General features: G+C 48.5%; 2 protein-coding genes and 1 long non-coding RNA gene across 5 annotated transcripts in view; 1 reads left to right on the top strand and 2 right to left on the bottom strand.

The window, feature by feature from the left end:
* Window positions 1-4,120: 4,120 nt before the first annotated feature.
* Window positions 4,121-7,464, bottom strand: ZBTB25 (zinc finger and BTB domain containing 25). Of its 2 annotated transcripts, none has more exons than XM_031066332.1 (3): window positions 7,328-7,464; window positions 6,855-7,034; window positions 4,121-5,706 (listed from the first exon to the last, which is right to left on the bottom strand). In XM_031066332.1, exons 2-3 carry the CDS (start codon window positions 7,025-7,027, stop codon window positions 4,572-4,574), a joined length of 1,308 nt encoding a protein of 435 aa, XP_030922192.1. In that variant the 5' UTR covers window positions 7,028-7,034; window positions 7,328-7,464; the 3' UTR covers window positions 4,121-4,571. The 2 variants fall into 2 exon arrangements, with proteins under 2 accessions (XP_030922192.1, XP_014167367.1); XM_014311892.2 differs by lacking the exon at window positions 7,328-7,464 and adding an exon at window positions 7,112-7,312.
* A 2,501-nt stretch (window positions 7,465-9,965) lies between these two features.
* On the bottom strand, window positions 9,966-10,799 carry LOC115949503. The gene is made up of 2 exons (XR_004082952.1): window positions 10,754-10,799; window positions 9,966-10,600 (listed from the first exon to the last, which is right to left on the bottom strand). It is a non-coding gene; the product is annotated as an uncharacterized LOC115949503 (long non-coding RNA).
* ZBTB1 (zinc finger and BTB domain containing 1) overlaps window positions 10,559-10,899 on the top strand; it is a 28,394-nt gene continuing 28,053 nt past the window's right edge. For both annotated transcript variants that reach the window (XM_005417934.2, XM_005417933.2), the window contains exon 1: window positions 10,559-10,709. The gene's annotated coding sequence lies outside the window, so the exon portion shown is untranslated. The remainder of the gene's footprint in view (window positions 10,710-10,899) is intronic.

The following is a 10,899-nucleotide window of genomic DNA, read 5'->3' as shown; positions in this document are numbered from 1 at the left end:
CCTACAGCGTTTGTGCCAGTGACAGGAGGATTCACACGGACTAAACACTGCTGCACTGCCCTGTGCATCCCGGGATGTATCCCCCAGGCACGGGCTGCTGGAACTCCCAAAGCTTCCCAGGGCCACCTCCACCCAGGTGAAACCCAGAGAAGGCTGAGAGCTTTGCCCTGCCTTTGTTCTGAGGGTGCAGCCTCTGGTTTAGAATAGTTGGTGGAGAACATTTCCTCTCCTAGGCTGCTTTTGAAGTTGTGTCATTACTTTTTCTTAATGAAACATGCAAATCCCGTAGATGCCGCGATTGCATCTCGGGGAGCTCAGTCCTGGCACAGCTCTGGTTGCAAATATTTAACCAGCATGTAATTTAGGATACATCCATCCTCATTACCTTTTCCCTCATGATTTCTTATTGCTCAGAATATATTTTCTTAGTGCTGCACTGCTGGGAAGCCCACTCTGTTGCAGCCGTTTTGGCAATCCTGGACAAGAAGGGAAGAGACTGAGTTTTATTAAACAGGGAATCTGAGGATCATGGCAGAGGCATGGCATGGCCTGGTTGGCTGATTGCTGTGGGAGGCCTTCCCCAAGCCATGAAGTTTGGCCACTGATAGCCCATGGTCCCCTTCAATGGTGGTGAATTGCATATGCTGAGGCCATTTTTCACTACAGTTCTGAGGTCTTCACTTACACAGGATAAATACTTTCTGCCTCCAAAATACCAGAAAACTATTCAGTGTCAGCATTTGACTGAAGAAATGAAAGGTCATGATAGCAGTATTTCACGGCCTTATTTTTAACTGTAATGCTCACTGCTTCAGGTTTACATCCCAACAGGAAATTTCATTTCCCTGATCAACCTTCTCAGTGGGCAAAAAGCAAGATTCTCCAGACCCAACACTGCAAGGGGTGATAAATACACTTTTGTCCACACATTTTAATGCATCTTAAGAAGCCTGAGAATCACAGACCCTCTTGGATCCAGCAGCATCAGAGCACTCAAAATATTTCAAATTACCCATCTTGAAATTGTTTCTCATGCTCTGGTGGTTGAGCCAGCCAATGTACAGTCAGCATTTTGGGGCCAGCACCCAGATACATGATGACAGCCACTGCTGCACTTAGTGACATTGCAGAGGTTCACTTGAGCTGGCTGCAGTCTGTTTATGCTCAGGGGCTTTGGCAGGGGGGGTTCTGAGCCCCAATCTTCCCATCTTTACATAAAATAGGAGCTGCAGAGCCCAAAGAGAAGGCACCTCAATGACTGTGGTTCATCAGCTCAGTACCCCTAATGATGGGACCTCTCCAGAGCACATGGCAAATCTCCAAGGATCCCCTGGAGCTTTGGGACTTCCAGCCTTGGAGTATTCTCATCCCAGGGCTTTCTTTGCCTGCGCCCATGTGCATCTATTAACCAATCAGAGATATCTGGAAGGAATCACTAGTATAATTATTCTGCAGACTGTGACAAATTTTTTTATGTTTTTATTAAAAAAAAAAATCAAACCACAACAAGAAATGAGTATTTGTCAAACCCAGCTGTGCAAGTCAGGCAGATTTCCAAGCATGCACCGGCATAAAGGTTAAGCACTCAGTAATTCAAGTGTCTTCCACATACAGTAATAAAACTTCTCATGATTTATCCAGGAGCAGCTGCTGCCCTTGCTTAGCAAATGTAACTGCCCTGTAAAATTATTTTCTATTCATAAGACTTGGAGAGAATTATGTTTTTATGTTAACATAACTTGGAGCTGATGATTTCTGTCTCCAGCTTTTCCTGCTGCTTTAATTATAACAGTGCTTTAACGTTTGCAGTAGAAAACTGCTGAAAATGCATTTCTTGTATTGCAAATGATGCAAAAAAAAAAAAAGCCTTTGGCAGACGTTTGATGTCACAGATGTTCAGTCCCACAAAGGTTAACCAAAGTACACCTTTAAAAGGGGCTGTGAGGGTAACAGAAAACAATCCTCTACAGTTGTATCTTCAAGGATACACGGGAACACAGCCCTGGTTTATGTCTCATTTCAGCTTTGCTGGTGTTTTTGCAGTCAGTGCCATGGAGTCACTCCTACAGCACACACATTGAATCTTTCACTTGAAATCATAGCTTTTATAAAAGCTCCCTTTTTAACGGGCTAAAACAGAACAAAGCAGTCCAGCCCACGCACCTGAGGATGAGCAGCGTGTCCCAGAGACGCCTTGGGCACTGCTGCTTGCTGTCCCCAGCACTGACCTCTATTACCACTACCCTGTTACCTCTGCAGAGACATCAAGAGCCTTTTGACTTTCTATACCAATTACTTCAGGCAAGTTAGGCACCTATTTGACAATCTGAGGTGCTCATCTACTGACTGAATAGCTGATATTCAGTCCCTCTACAGCTCATTTCTACAGCTCTAGCCACCCCAGCAAAAGCCTCTCTCTGTTTTTAAATTAAATGCAGGAAGCCGAGGGAAGCAAGCAGCACCCAGAGAAGCCAGCCCACTCAGTAAAGTGTCACATACAAATAGGGAATGACCATAAAATACCTCTTTTTTACCCATCATGTAGAAATAGAGGTCAGTGGAAGCCGGAGGGCATTTGCCCAGTTATGAGCAGCCTGTGCTGGATGTGATTTAGCTGATGCCATTAGGCTGAGAGAGAAGCAGAAGCATTTCTCTTCTAGGAAATGCTCTGTGTGAATGGCTCTGGGCTCTGATGCAGCATCCACAGGCCTGGGTGTCGGCTGGGTTCTGTTTGTTTGCTTGTTCCAAAGAAGGGCCTTTTAAGCAGGGTTCAAATGTGTTCACACCAGAGCAGCTCTAATGGGTACAAGCAGCAAAAGGAGCACCGGGGCTTGCAGGGAAGCACACTCCAAACCACAGCCTGCATCTTGCAACATCTTCTCGGCAGGCTCGGGGACTGGTTGTTTTGCCCCTTTGTCTGGAAACACAATTTGGCAGCTCTCAGTGGCCAATCCTGCCCCTGGAGTGAGCAGCTCCCTGCCCAGGAGAAGCAGCAACCTCCCTCACAAAGACCTCAGATGGTCTTTTAATTCGGCAGTGATTTAATTGCAGCTCTTGCTCCAGGACAAGACCAAAGACAGCTCAAGAGCCCCGACCACAAAGAGCTTTGGAGCAGGCATTCTGACAGCAAACTGTTCTCACACCATTGTTCAGGCTCCCCCTTTCCAAAGGCTCCACCAGGACTGGCAGGAAGCCTCCAGCTTCTCAAAATCTGGGTAAAGAGATTACGGGAGCAGCTCACGAGGCTTTTGCTCTGAGCTGCAGGAGAGACCTCTGCTCTCTAAGAACTCGGTGTGTCCCCTGGGGCCTTCTGAGTAACAGCATCTCTGAGGGGTGGGCTGCAGGCTGGGATGAAAACTACAGAGGGACAAGCTCTGAATTCAAGAGGCATGTGTATAATTTTAACCCCTTCTTGGATATTACCCTTCAGATAACAAGCAATGATAAATGAAAAGCTGGATGGGGCTTTGAGCAACCTAGTGGAAGGTGACCCTGCCTATGGTAGGGGGGTTGCAACTAGATCATCTTTTATGTCCCTTCCAACCCATACCATTCTATGATTATATGAAAGGCAAAAAACTTACATGTTACCATCTAACACTGGCTCTGCAAACAGAGAAAAAAATAACACGCTGTGTATTTGCTCTGAGCAAATATACAGATTGTAATATTTTAAAATGTGTTTACTCCAAGCTGTTTATAGTCAGAAATCACTTTCACTCAGAAAATACGTGTGTGGCATTTAATCCTGTAAAGATTTAAGCCAGGGTATGTCTCCCCTCAAAGAAGAGAGAACATTCCTTTCCAGCTTTCCTTCCTCCCTGCAGAGAAGACAGTCCAAAAATGAAACATGGTCCTAGAGGAGCATCAAAATCTGTCCTTGCTTATGCAGTAGTGGTGAATGAGGGAGGAGTAGGAAGGAGGAAAAACACATGCAAATCCCTAGAGCTTAAAAGTAAATTTAGAAGACAGATGAGGACTCCAGGGCTTGTCAAAATGAAGGTTGCCACCCCTACATCAACACTGCCAATTCCCTTGAAAAGAGCAGCCTTATGGCTCCTGCAAATATTTATGCAGAGATTTATTAACTGCAGTTACATGAACAACATGAACTTCAGGATTCATCTCCTTGAGATATTTATTTTCATTAAAAACAAACTGTTTGGGAAACACAGTAAGTATTTCCCTCTACACTTCCATCCATCTGGTTTCAGAAGAGCAATTCTATGGGATACAAACAGTCCTAGGCACCACACAGAGTACTAGACAATGTTTAAACCTCACACCCAGCAATACAGCCTTTACTCCAGTAAAGCAGAGTAGGAATAAGTTCACATTCAGGAAAAGCATAACTGAGTTACACGGAGGCTTCCAACGACTTAGATGGGAATTAACTCGAGTTTAAGAGTTAGAGAAGTAAAAAAAGCAAGTACACAAGTCAAAGTACACAGTCCTTCACAGTTATCTCAGCAGTGAGGGGAATGGTGGCTCAAGAAAATCAGCTGCACAGAACAGCCACTCCCTAGGTGGAGAATGCCAAAACATCCAGCTTCAGATCTGAAGGGGGAGAATTACTCTACCAGGATCGTATCGACGCTTTCTTGGATGAGATCTGACTCCAGTATACATTCATCCAGGTGCTCTTGGGACAAGCTGGAGCTCTTTCCCACACTCTCACTGTCACAGTAGGGGTGACCCGGGGGGGTGGGGGGCCCCCCCAGCCGCTGGCAGCGGCCGTACTTGTGCTGCTTCCCTCGGTGCGTGTACATGTGCTCCAGCAGCTGGCTCTTCCGGAAAAACGCGCGGCCGCAGACGGTGCAGCTGATCTTTCTCTTTCTCGAGAAAGAAAAGTTACAGTTCAACTCCACCGGTTCGTGGTCCTTGGAGATGAGGGAGAGCTGCCCGATCTGCAGAGGCTCCAGCTCGCTGCAGCTCGGATGCTCCAGCTGATGCTCATCCTCCTTGAGGAGGAAGGCGCCGAGGCGATGGCCATCCCCGGGCTCCCTGTCCTCAGCCAGGGGCTGCACCTCGCCCAGGTCGCCGCTCTCCAGGATGGAGGCCGGCACTCCGAAGGGCAGCGAGCCCGAGACGTGGGTGTGCAGGTGCTGCCGCAGCCCCTCGCGCGAGTCGAAGCGCTCCCCGCAGTAGTGGCACAGGTGCACCCTGAGGCCGCCCTTGGCCAGGATGGGGCTCGCCACTCCCGGAGAAGGAGGGGTGCAGCTCTGGGACACCACGGGCTCCGAGTCGCACCGCTCCTGCTTTATGGAAACCGAGAGCTTCGGGCGCTCCTCCGGCGGCTTGGCCAGAGCCGCGGGCTGGGCCGGGGGGCGGGCGGGCTGCTGGTCCAGGGGACCCTCGTCCAGGCCGATGGCCAGGGACAGCTGCAGCTGGGGGGGATCACCCTGGGCTGCAGACCTGCCCGCCTTGGGCAGGCTCTCCTTCGCTCCCAGGCGCTCCTTTGCCAGCTTGTGCGCCGTGGAGATCTGGATCCCGTACAGGTTGGAGGACTGGACCGGCTCTGGGGAGAAGGCCTGGTTCATCTCGATGGCGATGTGGGACAGGTGGTCTGCGTGCAGAAAGCGGATGCCCTCCTCCAGCCGGCTCTGGCTGACAGTCTGCTTTGGCCCTTTCCCAGTGTACATGATATGTAACAAGTAACTAAATATGTCAGGCTGGATGTCTGTAGGCTGAATTTTTATGCACTCGCTGAAACAAAACAGATGATTAAGTACATACAGGGATCCAAATCCCGATCCATTACCTGCCCGTTTGCTGTGAGAGCGCTTTTACAAGCAGCACTCCCAGCCAAGCCCTGCAGAAGTGCAGAAGCTTTGTTTGCAAAGCCAAGTGCCTGAGTCTGCGTTTATCCCTGTGATTCTGAAGGCCACGTGCACAACTGCAGCTGAGGCTGGTGCAAGTGACCAGCCCTGGCCACCCCGTCCCTCCCATGCAGAGCCAGCTGCAGCCGCACGGCACCGCAGCGATGCCATGCAAGCTGTGCATCACCAGTGTGTGCCACTCCATCTATCTGAGTAAGAAGTTCAGCTGCCAGTACTGTGTAATCTTTATGAGTATTGCACTTAAGTGTCAGCAAACAACATCCCCAGGGAAGGGCAGTTAACTCATCTCACTTCCAGCCAAGGGGCGATGCAGCTGATCCTAAAGATTATCTTGCAGAGGTGCTGGAGGCCACGACCCTCAGAAAGGAAGGGGAATGAAGAACATTTAATCCATCAGAAACAGCCAGCCCCAGGTCAGAGGCCAAACCTTGGCACTGTTCTTGTTATACCTGCAGAACCACTCCTGACCTGGCCAGGTGAGGCATGTGAACAGCTTGAAATGAATTGACAATCTCAGTCTCGGCCCTTATCTCCAAGAGTCTGAAGCACAGAACTGTGATAAGGCCACAGCTTCTCGATTGTTTCAAGCCTGTGGATCCTGCCAGAAATGACAGTCTCACCCAGCAAGCTTGACAACAACCTAAGGCAAAGTACTGGACATATTTCACATGGGCAGGAGGTACCAGGATATCTCTGGATTCCAAATCTGCAAGGCTCTCACTGCAGGAACATGGTGGTACTTATATGCTTTATTTATCTGGTCACACAAATGCCTCATCTCCAAAATTCAGGATCTGATGTTGCCATATGCTGACTAAGAAAGTGGTTTTAAAGGGCAGTGCTTTCTGGTCTGGGATTGTTTAGAGAGCCAAGGCCTGTGCTGGGTTAGGAAAATAATCTCAGGCCACCTAAGGTCCCCATTTATACTCTCTTAGACTTTTATGTCTTTAGAAAGAAGAAAAAGCAGAATGCTCAGGGTGGTAAAAGGATAGCAGGAGAGCTGTGTGTTCTTACCTCGTCTGGTGAATAAATATCATCTTAAAATAGTTTGAAAAAGCAGCGAGCACCGCTCTGTGGGCTTTGAAGTAAACATCTCCAATGGCAACTGTGCAGTCACACAGAAAGCCAAACTCCCGCTGCATGTTCAGCTGCTGGAGGAGGAGGACGCTGTGGCCGGTGGTATCCATGGTGTGCCTGGGAGCAAGGGAACAAGATGTTCATCTCATTAAGAAATCGGAGAGCTCCCAAAGGCTCAAATGTTGACTTCTCACCACCGAAACGAGATGGACGCCTGGCATGGAGCCTCTTCCCTCCTCCAGATAATCCCTGCACCCCAATTTAACAGTTTCTCCTTCCGATACCACCGCTAGTGCTCAAAACCACGACCAGTGAGCTCAAGACCTCTCGGGGACTTTCCCATCCGCCAGCTACACTCAGAGATGCTTCTCCCGCTGATTAACTACGCTCTGCGGGGTGTCAGCACTAACTTTAAACCTGGCTGGCGTTTTCCCTGCGATCTGACGGCGCTTTCTGCCGCTCCGGAGCCGCGGCGGAGGCACGGGGGAGCGGGGCTGAGCCCGGCGGCTGCGGCACAGAGGAGCCCTGTGCGCCCAACAAAGCCCCCATTGTGAGAAAATGCCAGAGCCTGCAATTTCAAACAGGGTACAAAAATGTCATAAAGGACCCACAATCCAGCACTACACCTTGCAAACCATTCTTAGCTAATCCTTGTTAGTGGGAGTAGGTTGTGAAATTAGGGAGCACCTCTCTGAATGTATCCTACTTATTTGTTTGAGTTTTGTAGAATATGTGGATTTAAAATACAAATACTGTAGAAATAGATGCAAAATTACAGTAATGTCTCTGTATAATTTTCACCCATCAGGATCCCCAAACATTTGTAAATGTTGTGGAAATCACCATGAGGCCATTTCATTCTCATTGAAAACCAGCAGTTATGCATAGATGGCTTGGTTCTGAGTAGGATTAGAGTGTAGTGTCACCTGATCTTATGTTCTGAATTCAGCTAAATTGCTTTAGATTGATCCACACTGATTTCTATTTTGTTGTAATATGTATATTATTCTTGACTTTGACTATGGAGATGACTTTTCTAGTGTAGCATACTTTTATCAATCCAATTTATTGTGAAGAGAGTTTCATCAGTAGGAAAGCGTGACATGCAAGTGTATTCTTCCTGTATTTTTACCTATACAGGAAAACTAAGCATGTGACTTGTTTGGGTTTGTTTTTGGGTTTTTTTTGTTTTGTTTTTTTTTGTTTTTTTTTTGTTTTGTTTTGTTTTGTTTTTTACAGGGGAAAAAAAAATAAAGTAAAGGCGCTTCCTCGGTCTGGCCGGGAATGGATGAGAAGATACGATCTGGCTTCCTCGCCAATGTGTGCGGCCTCTGCGCTGCTTTAAGCACCGCGAGTCCCGAGGACGCAGCGTTTCTCTGTCAGGCCTCCTCCTCCTCCGGCCGCTCCCTGATGTTCACCCAGGGGTTATTTTAGGCGAGAGCAGCTGTGCCGGGTGAGGTGCCAGGCAGAGGAGGAGGCACAGGCGGCACTCCCACCCTTGACCGCGATTGCCTGGCCACCAGCAGCCCCTCCCGGGCAGGGATGGGCTTCTCCCGGGAAACGCGAGCGCGGCCCCTGCGCGCCCCGGCCAGCCCCACCCTCCGCTCCGGCACTCAGTACCACCTCCGAGGTGGCTTTCCGATGAATGTTACCAAATTGCGTTCTGAACCTGTTCAAACGTCCAGTCCATACAGTGTCCTGCTTGCCACCAGGTTCATTTGATGTTCACACGTTGTTTTTCCAGCTGGAAAAGGCAGTGAGAATCACTATTTGTGTTCTTTTGTCGTGATTTTGGTGCAGTTTCCAAGATCTATCACACCCACCTCCTTCATAGCATCTCTGCTGACTCAGGGCCTCTGCAGAAGATACTCAGTGCCTCGGATCCATCCCTCTTGGTTTCCTCTCAGCACTTGATAGTTTGCAGTCCATTTTCTTTCTGCATCCCCATAAATGCAATTCTTGAATATTAAAGGCAAATAATGCCCCTGGCCACCAGAATGCGTCAGCTTATGGGGCTGTTTCCAGGCAGCCTGAGCCTGGGTGGGTGATGAAGATGGGCGGAGAGATGACAGACCATAGGTTCCAAAGAATTTTCATCCATGTGTTTGCTGCACTGACCAGCACAGCTTTATCTTTTCCATTGTCTTATGTTTTATTTCTTCTATTTTAAATATAAAGCTCACAGGACTCAAGTACCCACTTTTCCTCCCCAAAAGAGGTTGGCAGTAGGTGGCTCAAAGTTTTGTACTCTGTTTTGAGTTAACATATTTATTAACCTGTGTACGGAGCGAGTCACTATTTGCAGATGGCATGTTATTTATTTAAATGATTAATTATTTACATGTTATTTAGGTTGACTCTGGTCCAAAGAGGACTTTGAAGAGCTTCAGAGAAACCAGAGCCAAACTGATGAAAGTGGTGTTGAGGATTGAATTTGCTGTTTTGCTGTAAAACACAGGCAATGATATCACTCACAGCCAGTACAAAGTGACACAGCCTATGCTGGTGGGTGAGAAAGACATCAGGACATAATCACAGCTCTCTCCATGCGTGTTTCTACTCCCTCCTCCTCTGTGGTCAGAAAATAATAATTTTAAAAAAGTGAATTGGAAATGTAAGTGTGGTGGGAAGGCAGTAAGAGAACGGGGGTGGTGAGAAAGGGGGACTGCCTTGTGCACCACCTTACCGGAGGTGGCAGGAGCTCCTGGTGTGACACACATGGCACAGAGCAAGAGGCTGCACAAGCCCCTCATGGCTGCTCTTGGCTTGTGCTGCCCTGGGGTGTGTAAAGAGGTGGGGAGAAAAAGACTCTTGAACCATAAGAAAAGCAACTTTTCAGTGTGATTTGAAAACCGCGACTCTGTTGGCTTGTGGAGGCCGTTTGTTTAACTTCCTATAAAACAGGAAAACCTACAAAGCAGCTGTAATGTGGGGGTCCCTCCACCTTCTGTGGGAGCTGGTGTCTTATAGCCACAGAGGTTTTTTTTCCCTTGGACTGCTACAGACCCCTGAGGCAAGGCTGAAGCAGAATGAGAGGGGAAACGGGGATTTTTTAGACACATTCTGAAAGACATATTTTGAAAGCTCTGCTTTTATTCTGTAGTGGTTAGAAAATCCCCAGACAGACCCAGGAGGAAGGGCTAATCCTCCATTTGGAAACTAGGATTGTCTTAGTTGGGTTTGTCCCATTTGCTTACACAGAGGAGGGATGCCTCAGGAAAACCTTCAGGGTCACTGAAGCAGGGATGGATGCTGGTACATTTTAACATTGTGGCATTTTATTTTGTTACCTTTTTTTTTACTTTTGCCATTTTCAAATTTGTAATAAAATCTCTTAGTTTTGCTATGATTAACTTTGCCCCTTTGGCTTGTCAGATACTTAGAGGGATCTCAGTTGCAGCAACATAAAAACAATGGGATCTCCAGAAACTGAATGATGGAGCTGTGCGGATTAAGCACTTACAATGCTTGTGCTGAAGGACAAATGTCACTTTGGGGGTGGAAAAGTCAAGTGGTAAGACCTGGAGGAAAGCCTGACCTGGCTTATGTTTTCTCTCAGATCTGCGGCAGATGGCAGAGGGGCCGGAAATCCCACTTACTCACATGGGATAGTTCCGGAGAAGCTGGATGTTGTCACACAGGAGAGGTCCAGACACTGGTGGGAAGGGGGCCTGGAACAGCTCCTGGAAGGATGAAAAAAAGCGCTGTTCTCGGGATCTGTGACGGAGCGTGGCGGTGGCCGCCAGCCCTGTGCTCCTGCATCACCGTGAAGCTCCAGGAGGGAGGGCGGAGGTATTAACGTGTGAAATTGCAGCGAGAAGGAAATACTTGCTCACGCAGCTCGCAGTGGTTTTCTCGCAGTTGAACTGTCCCACGCGGGGGCCGTGGGGCTGCGGTACAACACTCCATCGCCGGACACCCACACGGGTGACCGGAGCCTCCCCGTTAGCACCGGCCACGGCCGGCTCGGGGGGGACGCAGA

The sequence above is a fragment of the Geospiza fortis genome, unplaced genomic scaffold (genome assembly GCF_000277835.1).
Source record: "Geospiza fortis unplaced genomic scaffold, GeoFor_1.0 scaffold23, whole genome shotgun sequence".
NCBI classification, from domain to species: domain Eukaryota; kingdom Metazoa; phylum Chordata; class Aves; order Passeriformes; family Thraupidae; genus Geospiza; species Geospiza fortis.
Note: the sequence above shows the minus strand (reverse complement) of the source record. Positions and strands in the feature narration are given on the sequence as shown.

Excerpts from the sequence above, each read along its gene's own strand:
- ZBTB25 (XM_031066332.1), bottom strand. The coding sequence starts at position 7,027 with ATGGATACCACCGGCCACAGCGTCCTCCTCCTCCAGCAGCTGAACATG. Across the intron at positions 5,707-6,854 it reads ATATTTATTCACCAGACGAG|CGAGTGCATAAAAATTCAGC; the intron begins GTAAGAACACAC and ends GTTTTGTTTCAG.